The sequence below is a fragment of the Thunnus albacares genome, chromosome 15 (assembly GCF_914725855.1).
Source record: "Thunnus albacares chromosome 15, fThuAlb1.1, whole genome shotgun sequence".
NCBI classification, from domain to species: Eukaryota; Metazoa; Chordata; class Actinopteri; order Scombriformes; family Scombridae; genus Thunnus; species Thunnus albacares.
This window is the reverse complement of record NC_058120.1, coordinates 26391789-26409632: the sequence shown is the minus strand read 5'-3', so window position 1 is coordinate 26409632 and position 17844 is coordinate 26391789. Positions and strand designations below refer to the sequence as shown.

General features: G+C 35.8%; 1 protein-coding gene across 1 annotated transcript in view; it reads right to left on the bottom strand.

Moving 5' to 3' along the window:
* The window catches only part of LOC122998243, a 171533-nt gene extending 155056 nt beyond the window's left edge, over positions 1–16477 (bottom strand). Inside the window, exons 1-7 of the mRNA XM_044375019.1 lie at positions 16401–16477; positions 12941–13091; positions 11914–12015; positions 11672–11761; positions 10265–10354; positions 8859–8921; positions 8630–8689 (exon numbers count right to left, since the gene is read on the bottom strand). Of these exons, the coding sequence (XP_044230954.1) occupies positions 8630–8689; positions 8859–8921; positions 10265–10354; positions 11672–11761; positions 11914–12002 (392 nt within the window). The 5' untranslated portion in view covers positions 12003–12015; positions 12941–13091; positions 16401–16477. The remainder of the gene's footprint in view (positions 1–8629; positions 8690–8858; positions 8922–10264; positions 10355–11671; positions 11762–11913; positions 12016–12940; positions 13092–16400) is intronic.
* Positions 16478–17844: the final 1367 nt, after the last annotated feature.

The following is a 17844-nucleotide window of genomic DNA, read 5'->3' as shown; positions in this document are numbered from 1 at the left end:
TAAAATGTCGTGACAGGTCTGTTGGAGCTGCTTTATTCCAGTTTCACTGTATAAACATTGAATCTGTGTGTATCCTAACAGCTGACCTGTCAGATGTGAAGGAAAAACGTAACATTAATTATCGTTAGATTCTGATCGATCCGGTTGGCGTATTTATGAAGTTACTGTTGCTGTGCCTCGTGCGTAAATGCGCACAGCGTCTCTCAGTTTGGAGACTCACATGATTCTGCTGCCGTGTGATGCTGCAGGTATTTCACAAACTCAAAAGAAATAATCACACACAGCCACACAATCCTAGATTACATTCAGTGACACCTGAACAGACATTATTCTTGTGGTTGTGCGTTCTCTTCCAGATTGTATTATGGACAAATGTCTGCGCTGAAATGTGGAGAAAACCCTGAAACCTTGCTTTTGTCATCATAAAAATGAACTTGACTGTCTGCATTCTTAATACATCCGTGACCTGTATGCGTCCATTTTGTGCTGCGCCATATTTCTCCCCCTTCCTCCCACGCCCCGGGTAAAGTCCAGTTGATACAATAAAAGGTTTTATAGGAATAAAGAGCTTGTCTCAAAATCGACCCTAACGACGCTACTGGGACTTAAGTTCATAACAGACCTCTGTTACTTCAACACAATGATTTGCTTTAATTGGCGATTATTTTGTAGTTTCACGGAGGCAAAAAGTTGACAAAAGCCCTAAACCAATTAACAACGCAACACGGTGTTTCTTTTGATTAGTTAAAATAAACGTGAGAGGAAATCATAGCGATTTAATGACGAATAACGCAAATACACAGGCTTGTATAAATACTAAATAAGATATATTAAGGCTGGTAATAAGAATCATTTAAGTATATAAAGCGTAGTTACAATACCTTTAAAGGGTGAAACACACTGCGTGACAGGAGTGACGGTCAACTGCTACAACCCAACGATGTAACACGTCAATAGAAACCAGTGTCTCCTCCTGGTTTATTTCAACACCTCTCCTTTCTTCTTAATTATGGTGTTACCTTCGGCCAAAGTACAGTTACAATAAAGTTATTGAACAGTATTTCATATCTGACTGATATGCTGATATTTAAGATAAAATTCTGTGTCCAGTGTGTAAAGGCCTTAAAGGATACTTACACTTATATTCTTTATTTTATATACTTCGTCCAAAAGTGAAAGTACAGCTGGTCCACTTCAAACCGATGATGTCATCGAACAGTACGATGATTTTCTTCATATTACATTTGCAAACAATGACATTTATTATAGCCTGTTCAGCACATACAATTTAAATCTTTCTGGGATGACTGGAACAATATTGATAATATTGTAATGTTAACACACTGTTACCCAAATTCCCTCAAACATTCCTGTAACGGAGCTGATTTTATAAGTCGAATTATTGTAATGTGGGACACCTATAAGTTCAAATGTGTCCATCTCTTTAGTAGGATTTTTCATGCAGGACTTTTACTTATAATGGAGTATTTTTACATTGCTGTATTGATACTTTTAAAGAATCTGAGTACTTCGTCCACCACTGCAGACAAGTGCCGAACTAGCCCCAAACCACCAAATATTGCAGTAGAAAAAACAAAATTTGACAAAAAAGAGCATAAATTAGGTTGTGTGCAAAACATGGAAACTTTCCTCCTTTTCAAAGCTTTACAAATAAAATCAGCCACAGAACAGGTGTAACAGGTGCTATAGTTGCATAATTTTCACATCCAGGGTGAATTAAAGTAATGTGGGACCATTTCTGCAATTGGCACTTCAGGAGTATATTTTGATATGAAGCCAATATATTATATCCTCAGCCAATACCATTCAGAGATCCCCAATATGTTTACTAATCATATCAATCGAGAGAATGCAGATATCACACTCAGAGAAGAAATGGCAAATATAAAAGTACTGCTTGTGCCAAATTGTCCCAGATTATATGCATTTCCTAATGTGGGACAGTTCAGACGGAAATCTGGGACACTCGCTGGGAGGCTGAAAGGCTTAAATTACCTTAATTAATACTATAAAAACTTCTCAGTAACACTCAAGGCCAAAGTGCCCACATTTGGTTTCAGTCATTACAATCTTTTTGCTGTTACAGATAGTATAGCAATGTTTTATATTATATATTATGTATTAATATTAGTAATAAAAATATACAATAATAAAATAAAAATTAAGCATCATAAGACTAAGACCCCTGAATAACTACTGATATTGCAAATGAAATGTACTTAAATGCATATTTCACCAATTTAATGTAAACAGTGCTGCTTGACAGTTTGTGAACCCTTTAGAATTTGCTCTATTTCTGCATAAAGATGATCTAAAATGTGATCAGATTTCCATGCAAGTCCTAAAACTAGATAAAGAGACATCAATTAAACAAATGAGATACATATTTGTGCGTGGCAAAAGTACATGAACCTCTAGGATTATCACTTCATTTGAAGAGGAAATTAGAGTCGGGTGTTTCAATCAATCAAGTGTGAGTCTGGGAGGCCCTGCCTTATTTAAAGAAGAGAAATCTGGGTCTTCAATATCAAAGTGTGAGCTTCAAACATGGCTCGAACAAATTTCTGAGGACCCTAGAAGAAGAGTTGTTGATGCTCACCAAGCTGGAAAGGGTTACAAAACCATTTTTAAAGAGTTTGGACTCCACCAGTCAACTGTCAGGCTAAACGTGTACATGCCAGTCGACGTTCAAAGTGCAAACTTACAACACAAACTCATCATTACATTTTAACTGAGGACAGACTGTAAAGGCTGCACAGTCAATCACAGTGTGACCTTAGCTGGTTCTTAGTTTAATTAAGTTTTAGTGTAATGCTTTTTGTATCTAATTAACAGTTACTCATATTGGCACCAGTAATCTCACAATATTTAAAGCTGCATTCAGTGGCACCATGTTTAAACAAGGAAGAAGAATATATGAATTAAAGAAGAGGATATCTCTGATTCTGCTCAGTAGGAGAGGAGGAGTTGAAGCATCTGCAGGCTGGATAGTTGTAGTTGGACTGGTCTAGACAGCCTCTGGCAGGTGTGTTGACTTTGTTTCTATCTCAGAACTACTTCCAACAACAAGCTCTTGGGTGGTGGGGGGGTTGTCTTTTCCTTTTCCCTGCTAAAAACACAGAACATAATTTGAACATCACACCATTTCAAAATGCTGAGTCAGTATGTCACATCTTATCTCTGCCAGATATCTTCTGCCCATTTTTGTACACATTTACCTTTTACATTATATTTTAACAACTCTTGGTAAATCAAATATTGTATTATTGTAAACTCACAATACTAGCCTTCCATCTAACATGAATCCAACCCCACATCTCAATTAACATGATGCAAATATGTGAATTCACAAAGAATATCTGATCGTCATTTGAATAAATCTTTTTTTCTTGAATCTTTTATAACCTCATATTCCTGAAACATAATCCAAAATACAACAAAAAAATCTATAAACATTTACATATTTCTATAACCTGAAGTTGATCATCACCAAAACTAAACTGAGCACTGCTTTCTCTGCCTGATTCTTGAAGCTGTAAAACTTGTTTTTCTTTCTGATGGAATAGAATTAATATGAAATTGACTGAAATGGAAACAAAATTCTGCTACATCAACATTTGGTGCATCAGAAAAATCATATAATGGAGGAGAATTTAGTATCACACTGACAAGTGATGAAGTGATGATAAAGATGCTTATAAATTGATTATGAATGAAATCAATGTCAGATTTATTCTTGATTCTGTGGCCACTGATGATTTCTCTCCTCTTCTCATACAGAGTTATAATTATGTTGACAGATTCATCAATATATTGCAAAAAGTGTGTTAAAGAATCAATATGTGAGTTACAGGTTTGACTTACCAACTGTCTGAAGAAAAGACTGAATCACCATCAGCTGTTGCAACGTCCTCCTCTGAATCTGAGGCGGGAGATTCAACAAAGTCTGGCCGGCTGCAAGTAATAATCATTGTTATGTTATAATATATAAATATATAAATATAGATGAAATAATAGGAAATTGGCTGAAATGGAAACAAAATTCTGCTTCGTCAACATCTGATATACGTCAGAGAAATCATATAATGGAGGAGAATCTAGTATCACACTGACAAGTTCAGATAATAAAGATGATTAGAAAGTGACTGCAAATAAAATCAATGTCAGATTTATTCTTGATTCTGTGTCCACTGAATGATTTTAATGATGTTGACAGATTCACCAGATGTTTTCTGATTGTTTGTTGATAAATGCTAAAAAAGGAAAAAGTGATGTAACATCCTGTCAAATGTTCAAAGACAAATAATAGACTAAAACTTCTCTATTTATAATGATGCTGCTTAACATATTATTCATCACAACCAATTATATTTTGTACAATCAGACAGAAAACGGAGGCTCGGCTCTGTTTTCTGTACTGCAGTCATCTAAGATCTACTCTGAACCAACTTAACAGACCTCTGCAGCTCTCTGACATTTAACAACATTTTATATCAACACAAGTTTGATCAATAATTTTTATTCTCAAGTTTGTCAACTTTTATCTTTATCTTGAATCCAAATATTAACTTTTAGCAGTTTGATAAATACAGGCTCTGTTGTTATTGATTTGTTTTGTCTTGCTGATATCAAGTGCCGGAATAAAACAGAAATTTTAATCATTATTATTATTATTATTATTATTATTGTTGTTGTTGTTGTTGTTGTTGTTGTTGTTGTTATTATCATTATTATCATTATTATTATTATTATTCTCAGAGCAGACTGATGGAAGATCATTTATGAGTATAGAAAATACAAAGGTCTGACCCTTAATGAATACCTTCCTCTGTGTTATTTTTACCATTTAATAGAACACACTGTTTCTAGTTATAAAGATATAAATGAAACCACAGCAAAGCAGATCAAGAAAGACCAAAAATAAAGTTGATGAAGAAGACCCAACATGAGAATATCAGCCATCCAGACACAACAACTGCTGGATACACAACTACCAGATAGACATCAGAAAAGTTCAGGAATAATGTTTTCTGTTCACACTGAATCATTTCTGGCTCGAACATTTGTGCTCATTTTGATCTTGAAGAAAAGTAAGTTGATTTTACTGATTCAAGTGTCTGTCAGTGTGGATACAAGTGACAGAAAAGATAAATGTAAATATGTTCAGCTAACAAAACAAGCTGCTGAAACCAGAGATGTATTGAATGGAGGAACAGTTATTCCTTGTTTACACAGGTCACAGAGCAAAGCAGCACGTTAACCAACATAGATACTAATATTATAAAGTAACAGAATGGTGACTTACGGTGGTGCTGAGGCAGATCTGGATCGAACCCGAAGGAGCACCATAGGGTTACTGAGTACCTGAGAATCTGGTTTGTGCAGCTGCTCTGGGCTGTAACACAACACACACACACACACACACACACACACACACACACACATATCTTTGACTAAAGATGGTGGAGTAATGTTGCTGCTGATTTGTGACTCAGGAGCAAACAGGAGAAATCTCACAGAGAAAAAGTCATTTTAAACAGTCAGAGATCCTCATCTCACCTCTGAGCTTTGGTCTGGTTGTCATGTTGCCCACACAGAGGGGTTTCAGAGGGATGGACCCCCTCCTCTGTCTCCTCACACTGATTCATTGCATGTGTTCACCTGCACACAAACACACCCAACTATTATAAGTAAAATGGCAAACAGAATGAGTTCATGAATGTTGGTGTTAATGAGTTGTAATTATCAGCCCACCTTCCCTACAGAAATAAATCTTGTCTGATTGTGTCTATGAAGTTCACTGACACCATGAATGTACTTCGGTTTGTGTCCAGTTTGTGTTCTCATGTCAGACTCTGCACTGCCTGATGTGACCACTAGATGTCCTGAGTTCATTTGTCTTTACCAGCAGTAATAACTTCATTAACACACCAACAGGATCAATCAGAATCTGTGTTTTTTTCTACACATTTGACAGATCAGCTGTCAGTCAGACACAGCTTCTCTGCATTTCCTCACTAGTCACTGAGTACATGAGGGCTGAGAGCAGTTATCAAGTAATCAAATAACTGCTTTTTCTGTAATTAACTCTAGAATACCAACCTTTAAAACATGTGCACACTGATCTGACAGTGTGTGTTAGGCAAATGATAGCATCAACTGAAACATTTGCAAATGTAAGATTTTGCTACATGTATTCATCATCACCTGGGTCATTAAGTATAACTCTGCAACCCAGGCAAGTCAGGAGCAGCCTGTTAACAGTTCATAATAGACTAATCCAAATAACAAAGAACCCTGTATAACATATTCAAATCCAACATGGTACAAATTATTGTGCTGATTGTATTTCAAGAAGCAATATTAACTTCAAAGTAGGGCTGTGTAACATGGCCTATAAAATATATTGCAATATTTTTAGATTATATTGCGATAAACAATATATATCTTGATATTTTGAAATCTTCTCTAAACTGCTGTAAATTACTAAAATACTAAACTACTAAATGAACTGCTGTTACAATAAAGTTAAATAAAGTTATATAAAGTACTGTTATAATAGATACATCGAGTATATTTGATATGTCGCCCATCCCTAATTTGAACATTTATTGAAATGAAACCATGTGAGAAGTTTAGAGGTAAAAATCACTGGTGGAGCTGTTAACAACTCATAGACATGTGAAATGTGACCCCGACTACACACTGCTTTTTGTAAGATGTCAAAAGCCAAAAAGGTTGGAAACCACTGGTTTCATCTTTTACAATGTGTTGTATTTTAAAAGCTTGTTATATTATCCATTGTGCCAAAAAGTAACTAGATCTACAAAATTGTCTGGGCTAATCGTGGCGAAAATCTAAGCCTAACCCTTACTCTAGTTGGAGAGATCAGTGAATGATTGTGAGAAGTGTGAGAACTTTTATACCCGGCTAGTTATGGAGCTTGTTGAGGGTCAGAGTTCAATGAGCCTCTCTTCCATCTCTTACGTCACAATCAGTGGAGCATTAGTCCTCATCTTCACCCTCTTTGTAGCCACAATGTTTGTTTTGTTTTAGATTGGCTGCTTTTCAGAGATTCCTTGTGCACTCTGATTGGATACTGCTCTACTCCCATCTCAGACTCGTCTCCAATACAAGCGCATCTTGATTTTTGTCTATGATGAAATCAAACATGTTTGAAACTGATGTAGCATCTGGGACGGCTGACGACGTAGTCAACACCTGTCTCAGAAACAACTTGAACTAGAGGACCTTTAATAAGGGGCACAAGTGTAGATTTTGTGCAAACTCAAGGTTTTTTGTCTTCTATCTACAAAATTAGTCAGGGCAAATTGTGACAAAAATCTGCACTGCCACTTTCATTTTGTTTCTTGTCATCAAAATGTTTTATTTTAAAAACATTACTATTGTTTTTCAGACAAGTACAATTATACAAATACACCAAGCTAATGTCCACATAATTTAATGTCTTCACTATTTTTTTCATGGAAGCTGCACTGGCAGGAAACAGTCAGTCAGAGAGCCACTTCTATCACAAAACAACAAAATCCACCTGAACCATTAAATAAATCTACCCACTAATTTGTCATCCAACACATACAATATGTAATGCAGCCAATACAATCTGAATTAAAAACATGCAGAACTTAATACTGGGATGAGCAGAGGATAGGATACGTGGAAAACTAAGATAAAAAAGTTAGATTACATTCAGACAGCTTTCATTTTATTAGCCTAACCAGCGTGCTGTGTTTGTGTAAAACATGCTGGTGGTGGATGGGACACTGTGGGCAAAGCAGATGAAAATGTCACTTTTCTACATGTTTACACTCATTGAACAGGTGGTTTGATAAAGTACTTACACTGCTCTATTAGATGAACATTCATTATCCCCAGAGGATAAATCCTACTGACTTTGTTGATCCTCTGACTGTTCTTTGAGCGTCACCATGAGGTTGACAGATTTAATTCACAGTTAAATGTCTAAACTGGATGAATTGTCATGAAATTTGGTTCAGACATTCAGGATCATCTCAGGATGAATTGTAACAACTTTGGTTATTTCTTCACTTTTCATCTACTGTCATCAGGTAAAATTTTAATTTGTCCAGTACTTTGGTACTAATTAGCAAATCTTAGACTAAGATGGTGAAGATTATAAATATTCACCATCTGACTAATATTATATTGTTTCCTGTTTTCTACCAACAATCCATGTTTGCTTCCTTTAAATAAGTTATTGATGTTTTTGTCACATTAACCCAAGTAGTGTTTTTAACCCAAACTGCAGTGTGACAAATAATTATAAATGATAAATGACCTCATGTTTTTATCCAAAGTGCTTTATAATTTACTGCTCATTCACTCAGCAGCAAGCTGCCATTCAAGGTTCTGGTCTATTATCAAAGTTACATCCACACATTTCAACAATGCACACAGTTGGTAAAGGGAAGGTCTGGTTTTATAACTTGTTCCACACAGAAACAAACAATATACTTTAAACTGCACACAGTTGGAACCAAGATTTAAACTGTGAGTTATGTGTGTGTGTGTGTGTTTACAAAATATTTATGAATGCAGTAACATTTTACTGTTAGTAAAGTCTTACTTCTTTTTGAAGTCAATATTGCGATGATATGAACATGTCCTCTCTCTTGAGGACACACAGCTGTACAAAAGAAAAGTCACCAGAGTGAGAAATTAGAACATTTGCCATCTAGTCACAGCAACTGTTGGATAAACACAAACTTTGAAGTAGATATCAAAAAGTTCACTAAAAATTGATTCTCAAAAACTGTGTGAAAGATTGTATATACGGGTTAAAAGTTTTAACTCACCCACTGTCTGAAGACTGAAATGAATCCTTTAAATATGAGGAGAGAGATTCCAGAGAGTCCAACCTGCAGCAAGTAATAATCATAGTTATGACACTTCTTCATAAGTATGAAAATAAATATTACAATCAACAGCAACTTCATTTCAAATATGAAAAAAGTGTGTGAAATAATCCAAAGGCGGTTATGGATTTAATGTGTGACTGTATATTATTTCAATCAAAAGGATCCTTAAATGATTTTTTTTCAGAAGAAAATAAGCAACAGAGAAGCAAAGCTGGTCCAGGTCTATATTTATCAAACATCTCAGAGAAGGAAATCACTACCAACTGGACAAAAATTCTCTCAGTGATGCAAATTTGGTTCCACTTTTAGGACAAGGAGCACAAAACATTTGATCAACTTTCTTAACTGAGGAAATCACTTCTATCTGTACTGATATTTAGGAGATCAGAGGTGTTGTAAGGAGTTGGCAGGAGGTGGCGTTCAGACAGAGACATAAGAACACATGGAAGGAGATATATGATATATTCAGATTGTCTTCAATAGATAGTTAATATGTATGTGGCTGTAAAAACAGACTCAAATAAACAAGACAATTAAAATGGTTCCATATAAAAATGAATATGAACCAACATTATTTTCTTCCACCGACTCAATGTAGACTTCAGTTATTGTGATGATGATACACAAGTTTATGTCTCCATAAGGTCTGGACCCGTATTTATCAAACCTCAAGAACGCTCTAAAGAAACAACTGAGGAGTAAAACAACTGTTTGCTGAGTCTGAACAATAAGACACATTTATCAAGAGACAACTTAAAGCAAAGTGTAAAAGTAACATTTACAGTAAGAGCAACTCTCAAGTGATCACATGAAGGAATAACCAATCAGAGATATGGATTGATGATATGGATCTGCCATATTGTACATACTTTAAATAATTCTTACAGTTTATTCAGTGGTATGTTATTCTGCAAGAACATATATAATTATAAGTTCAATTTATTTGTGGGAAATATTTAAACCTCCAGGAATAATTAATGTGAAATGAACAACATTCTAATACATCTATAATGTATAAATATATAAATATGGATGAATTAATAGGAAATTGAAACTGAAAGAGAAACAACAACAACAAAATTCTGCTACATCAACGTTTGGTGCATCAGAGAATCCTATAATGAAGAAGAATTTAGTATCACACTGACAAGTGATGAAGTGATGATGAAGATGCTTATAAAGTGATTATGAATAAAATTAATAACAGATTTATTCTTGATTCTGTGGCCACTGATGATTTCTCTCCTCTTCTCACATAGAATTATAATTATGTTGACAGTTTCACCAATATATTGCAAAAAGTGTGTTAAAGAATCAATATGTGAGTTACAGGTTTGACTCACCAACTGTCTGAAGACAAGACTGAATAACGATCAGCTGTTGCAACGTCCTTCAATAGATGTGAGAAGAGAGATTCACTGAAGTCTGGCCGCCTGAAAATAATAATCATTGTTATGTTATAATATATAAATATATAAATATAGACGAAATAATAGGAAATTGGCTGAAATGGAAACAAAATTCTGCTTCGTCAACGTCTGATATACGTCAGAGAAATCATATAATGGAGGAGAATCTAGTATCACACTGACAAGTTCAGATAATAAAGATGATTAGAAAGTGACTGCAAATAAAATCAATGTCAGATTTATTCTTGATTCTGTGTCCACTGAATGATTTTAATGATGTCGACAGATTCACCAGATGTTTTCTGATTGTTTGTTTGCATCCTTGATAAATTCTGAAAAATAATAGACTAAAACTTCTCTATTTATAATGATGCTGCTTAACATATTATTCATCACAACCAATTATATTTTGTACAATCAGACAGAAAACGGAGGCTCGGCTCTGTTTTCTGTACTGCAGTCATCTAAGATCTACTCTGAACCAACTTAACAGACCTCTGCAGCTCTCTGACATTTAACAACATTTTATATCAACACAAGTTTGATCAATAATTTTTATTCTCAAATTTGTCAACTTTTATCTTTCACTTAAGTCCAAATATTAACTTTTAGCAGTTTGATAAATACAGGCTCTGTTGTTATTGATTTGTTTTGTCTTGCTGATATCAAGTGCTGGAATAAATCAGAAATTTTAATCATTATTATTATTATTATTATTGTTGTTGTTGTTGTTGTTGTTGTTGTTGTTGTTGTTGTTGTTGTTGTTGTTGTTGTTGTTACACTCAGACTGATGGAAGATCATTTATAAGAATAAAAAATAGAAGGACTGACCTCTAAGGAACACCTTTCTCTGTGTTAACTGAGATGGATTTTTTTACCGTTTAATAGAACACACTGTTTCTTGTTACAAAGATATAAATGAAACCACAGCAAAGCAGATCAAGAAAGACCAAAAAATAAAGTTTATGAAGAAGACCCAACATGAGAATATCAGCCATCCAGACACAACAACTGCTGGATACACAACTACCAGATAGACATCAGAAAAGTTCAGGAATAATGTTTTCTGTTCACACTGAATCATTTCTGGCTCGAACATTTGTGCTCATTTTGATCTTGAAGAAAAGTAAGTTGATTTTACTGATTCAAGTGTCTGTCAGTGTGGATACAAGTGACAGAAAAGATAAATGTAAATATGATCAGCTAACAAAACAAGCTGCTGAAACCAGAGATGTATTGAATGGAGGAACAGTTATTCCTTGTTTACACAGGTCACAGAGCAAAGCAGCACGTTAACCAACATAGATACTAATATTATAAAGTAACAGAATGGTGACTTACGGTGACAGTGAGGCAGATCTGGATAGAGCCTGAATGTGCACCATAGGTTTACTGAGTACCTGAGAGTCTGGTATCTGCTGCTTCTCTGGGCTGTAACACAACACACACACACACACACACACATCTTTGACTCTGACTAAAGATGGTGGAGTAATGTTGCTGCTGATTTGTGACTCAGGAGCAAACAGGAGAAATCTCACAGAGAAAAAGTCATTTTAAACAGTCAGAGATCCTCATCTCACCTCTGAGCTTTGGTCTGGTTGTCATGTTGCCCACACAGAGGGGTTTCAGAGGGATGGACCCCCTCCTCTGTCTCCTCACACTCATTCATTGCACATGTTCACCTGCACATAAACACACCCAACTATTATAAGTAAAATGGCAAACAGAAACCCAATTCATGAGTTCATGAATGTTGGTGTTAATGAGTTGTAATTATCAGCCCACCTTCCCTACAGAAATAAATCTTGTCTGATTGTGTCTATGAAGTTCACTGACACCATGAATGTACTTCGGTTTGTGTCCATTTTGTGTTCTCATGTCAGACTCTGCACTGCCTGATGTGACCACTAGATGTCCTGAGTTCATTTGTCTTTACCAGCAGTAATAACTTCATTAAGTTATTACCATTCATATCAGCTGTCAGTCAGACACAGCTTCTCTGCATTTCCTCACTAGTCACTGAGTACATGAGGGCTGAGAGCAGTTATCAATTAAACTGCTATCTCTGCAATTAATGCTAGAATGACAACTTTTAAAACATGTTGTGCACACTGATCTGACAGTGTGTGTCAAGCAAAAGATCATAAACTGAAACATTTGCTGGCAACATTTTCAAATGTAAGAATTTGCTGCTTTTCTACACACATTCATCATCACCTGGGTCATTAAGTATAACTCTGCAACCCAGACAAGTCAGGAGCAGCCTGTTAACAGTTCATAATAGACCAATCCAAATAGCAAAGAACCCTGTATAACATTAAAATCAAATATGGCTCACATTATTATGTTGACTGTATTTTAACATCAAAATAAAATATTGTTCACAATTTGAGTGAATTACATCTGGATTCACTCTTTATTGAACCTTATCCCGTCTCTTTATTCTGTATTTGGATATCCATTAGTTTCCACAAACTGGTCGCTGGTTCCAGTGGTGCCTTAATGCACAAGCCTCGGGCCTCCAGAGGCCTCATGAATCATGAACTTCAAAAAACAACAAACAAACAAAAAAAAACACAGTAAACAATATGTAGGAGGGTAAGCTACCTGTGATGTGGGGGCAGATGTGATGAGGAGTCAATCCTCTTGCTGAGCTTCAACACTCTTCGTAAAAACGTCCCTCCTCCAAAACGTCCATAGTCCCAAGGCCTATAGTAATGTTAAGACATCCCTGCTGGGGTCCACACAACAACAGCAACTATAAAGCAAACAACAATTTAAAATAATAAAATAATAAAAAGCTAAATCAACCGAATGTAGAAATTAGAAAATAAGTGAAAGGTGGACAATAAAAACTTACAAAAACAAAAACAAAGTGGTCAAGATAGAAACAAAAAGAAAAAAAATCAAATAGATTCCAAAATCGCAATAATTAAAAGACACATCTATGTGAAATTCTTTGACTTTTTGAAAGACAGTTAACTTTTGATGTGTTTTATGTCTGTGGAGCAGATTCCAGGCATATATAGAGAACAATTCTCATACAGTTTGTTCATGGACACATGAGACTGACCAGTGCTAACTTGAAGTGTTGACAGAAACCAGCATATAGCCTACAAGTTTTCTCGCAAACTAAGTGTGGTAAATTATTCAAATTCGCATATTTTGCATAAATAACAGAAGACTAGATTTTAATGTAACCTCTCCAATAGGAAAACTATTTGCTTTTTAACGGAGGCGGGGTGGTTAACCAACCAGTTAGTCCATATCCTTAACATCTTTTTGTTGTTGTTAGAAAACACTTGTGATAAAGCATGAATCTCACTCAACTCTTTGTGTTGCTTGTCCACTATGACTGTGGTTAGAAGACGCAGCACTACTTGCACAAGTGACACGAAGGTGATATTTATGCTTTATCAAAATAGTTTTCATACAGTACTTTCAGTTTTATAAGAGAAAAGACTTTAAAGATGAGGTCTAACTGGTTGGTTTTGCAAATGTAGATTACACCCCATCTCCGTGTGCACAGCAACTGGCAAAAAGTGATCATGTTAAATAATCATGATCTCAATATTGAACAAAAATAATTGTGACTATGATTTTTGCCATAATCGAGCACCCCTAAAAACACATACATTTTGATTTACACACACACACACACACACAAAGAGTTTAAATATGTATGTTATATATTGTAAATATGTATGTAATGAATTGTTTTCTTCTGTTTTCTTTTTCATTTAGGAGCACATGTACTCCTTGAAAAAAAGTAAGGATTGAACACTGCTGTCAGATGTGTAGAAACACTAAGTAAGTGGAGTGTGGCCAGTCCAAGGGCTTCTGTCACAGGCATGTAGATGTTTACTTTAGACCCCCCCCCCCCCCCATCTACACCCCATCTCCGTGTGCACAGCAACCCACGCACTGGATGAAAACCCTGATCCATTGCAGCTTCTACTGTCATGTATCAGGGATGGTTACTGAACTATGATGGATCAGCTGATATACCGTCCAGTCTTTGTTGCTCTGAAAACTACTTCTTTAATGAGTTACTTTAACGATTAAATAGACTGTTCAAAGTTTGGATTTTCAGTTTTTTAGAATAAAATGTCATGACAGTTCCGATGGAGCTGCTTTATTCAAGTTTCACTGTATAAACATTGAATCTGTGTGTAGCCTAACAGATGACCTGTCGGATGTGAAGGAAAAACGTGACATTAATTATCGTTAGATTCTGATAGATCCTGTTGGTTGTTGTTTAGGAGATTCTGTTGCCATGTGATGCTGCAGATATTTCACAAACTCAAAGGAAATTAAAGCTGCAAGCAGCGTTGAATGGGCCGCGGTGCAATCGAAGGGCTTCTGTGACAGGCATGTAGATGTCTTCAGACGGCTGTTGGGCTGCTTTACTGAAATTTCGTAGGGGGCGCTATTCAGACAGTTTGCAGCCATTTTCTGCAGGGTGAGACATGGCTGCCTTCCTCACACCTGTGTCATAAAAATCATGCAAGTTTTGTGCCCATTCACTTGAATTTCAATTAGTAAATTGAAAACTCTTGATGAGTTTGTGTGTAAAACAAATTAATTTCCTAATTTTCATCAAGTCTATTTTTAGGAATGTAAAGACTTTTAACTAGGGATGCACGACATTAGATTTTTGCTGATATCAGATATGCTGATATTTCCAACTCATTGTGGCCGATTGCCGATATATGCACATATTTTTACCAGCTGGCTGAGGAGGCTATTATGCATGTAAGCATAGATTATACTATGATCAAGAAAGACAATATATGAAGGAAGAACTTAGGAAGACTGGAGTTCAGTAGCTCAGCATTAAAGTTCTTGCCTCATATAGGCTATAGTCTTTCTTGATCATTAGTACAATATATGATTGTATGATTGTGTAATAGTCTCCTCAGCCAAGTGGGAAAAAAAAGGGGCATATATCAACATCGGCAACTGGCAAAAAGTGATCATGTTAAATAATCATGATCTCAATATTGAACAAAAATAATTGGGACTATGATTTTTGCCATCATCGAGCACCCCTAAAAACACATACATTTTGATTTACACACACACACACACAAAGAGTTTAAATATGTATGTTATATATTGTAAATATGTATGTAATGAATTGTTTTCTTCTGTTTTCTTTTTCATTTAGGAGCACATGTACTCCTTGAAAAAAAGTAAGGATTGAACACTGCTGTCAGATGTGTAGAAACACTAAGTAAGTGGAGTGTGGCCAGTCCAAGGGCTTCTGTCACAGGCATGTAGATGTTTACTTTAGACACCCCCCCCCCCCCCCCCCCCCCCCCCCCCCAATTCTCTCTCTCTCCCTCTCAGCTGGAGAGAAGGATTTCAGAGTACTCTTCTTGTGATAAAGCTTCATAAATCCCATGACGTCAGACGCCCCAGTTTGGCACAAAGTCCATGCCCAGAGATTGCCTCCCCATTGGTTTACATTGTAAGGTGTGATGTCGCACTACAACTTTCAGGGCTTACTAAATCTAAACCGTTCGAGTTATTACAAAGTTTTTAATAACTTTTGTTCAGCACAGTGTGATAAGCCATGCATTAAAGTTTGAAGCCGATACCATAAAGATTAATAAAGAAAGAATAAGAAAGAAACAAACACACGAAATACAATAGGGTCTTCGCACTTTGTGCTCAGGCCCTAATAATCACACAATAATCCTGGATTACATTCAGTGACACCTGAACAGACATTATTCTAACCCCTTACAGACCTGAACCACATTAACAGCTGGTTTTTGACGGACATTTCAATAAGTTACATAATAGATGAGAAATAGAGAAAGAGGCACGAAAGTTAATTTGTGATTTTGGAGAGCTCTCAGTGCAGCTCTGCTAACTAATGCCACGTAAACCGGCAAGTGTGTTCTCTGCAAGATTGTACTGCGACTGTTGTAGGAATACTGCTGAAAAAGAAAATGATATGTTACACTTTAACGGTTGATTTCTACTGCTAAATCCTATATACGATATATTAAGACTGGCAAGAAGATTCATCAAAGCATATAAAGCGTAGTTACAATACCTTTAAAGAGTGAAACACACTGCAACACAGGACCGAAAATCAACGGCTGCAGAACAACGATGTAACGGGTCAACAAGAACCAGTTTCCCTTCCCCCCCCCTCCCACACACACACACACACACACACACACACACCCTTTTCTTCTTAGTTATGTTGTTGTTTCCTTGAGCGAAAGTACATTTTAGAATAAAGTTATTCGACAGTATTTCATATCAGACTGATATCCTGACTTTTCAGATAAAACTCTGCCCTCTTAAACTTAAACAATCCACGATTAAAGGATACCTACAAGTTATTTTCGATGTTCCTCCAAAAGTGAAAGTTAAACTGGTTCACTGTAAACTGATCGATGCCATCGAGCGATGTGATGAATTTCTTCATACTAAATTGTAACAATGACATTTAAACAGTCCACTTATTATATTCAACATGTATACTTTAAATCGGTCTGGGATTAATTGAACTATTGACATTCATCATCGCCATCTTATTTGAGTGTCATAAATACATGCAGCTGTTTACCGAAAATGCCTCCAAACTGAAATGTCATTTTGTGCCTAATGGAGCTCATGATTGATCCAGAAGGGCTGTTTTATTACAAACAATTTCACTGTATAAACCTGGAATCAGTGTGTAACATCTGGCTGACCAGTCTGATGTATAGCACAACACAGAACATTAATAATTACCATCCTGTTGGCGTGTTAATGAAGTTACTGTTGCTGTGCCACGTGCGTAAATGCGCACATCTCTCTCTCAGTTTAAAGATGCATTTATCGTTTCTGCCGCTGTGTGATGCTGCAGGTATTAATAAAGTCAAAGGAAAGAATCTGACACACAGCAGCTGTGAACAACAATCTGAACATCAGTAATCCTACTGATGTTTCTGCAAAATCCCGGATTACATTCAGTGACCCCTGAACGACATTATTAATCAGATTCAGACATTAATCTGACAAGTTTCAGATCTGCCACATTAGTCACATTAACAGCTGCATCTAAACGGACACTCACTAACACATACACGTCAGGGCATTTTAGTTTATTGATGTGGAGACAAATTTAGATACTGATTAATGGTAATAGTATTATATTATCATATTATATATAAGTGTACACTTTATATTGCACCTTTCACACCAAGTGCACAACATCCTTTTAAAAGAAAATAAAAGAGCAACAATTTAAACAACAGTTAGAATCAAAATGTATTATTTTATGTCAAATCTTCATCTGAAAAGTAACTAAAGCTGTCAAATAAATGTAGTGGAGGAGAAAGTACAATATTTCCCTCTGAAATGTAGTGGAGTGTAACTATAAAGTAGCATCAAATGGAGATACACAAGTAAAGTACAAGTACCTCAAAATTGTACTTAAGTACAGTACTTGAGTAAATGTACTTAGTTACTTTTCAGCACTGTATGTGATATGAGAGAGAAGTAAA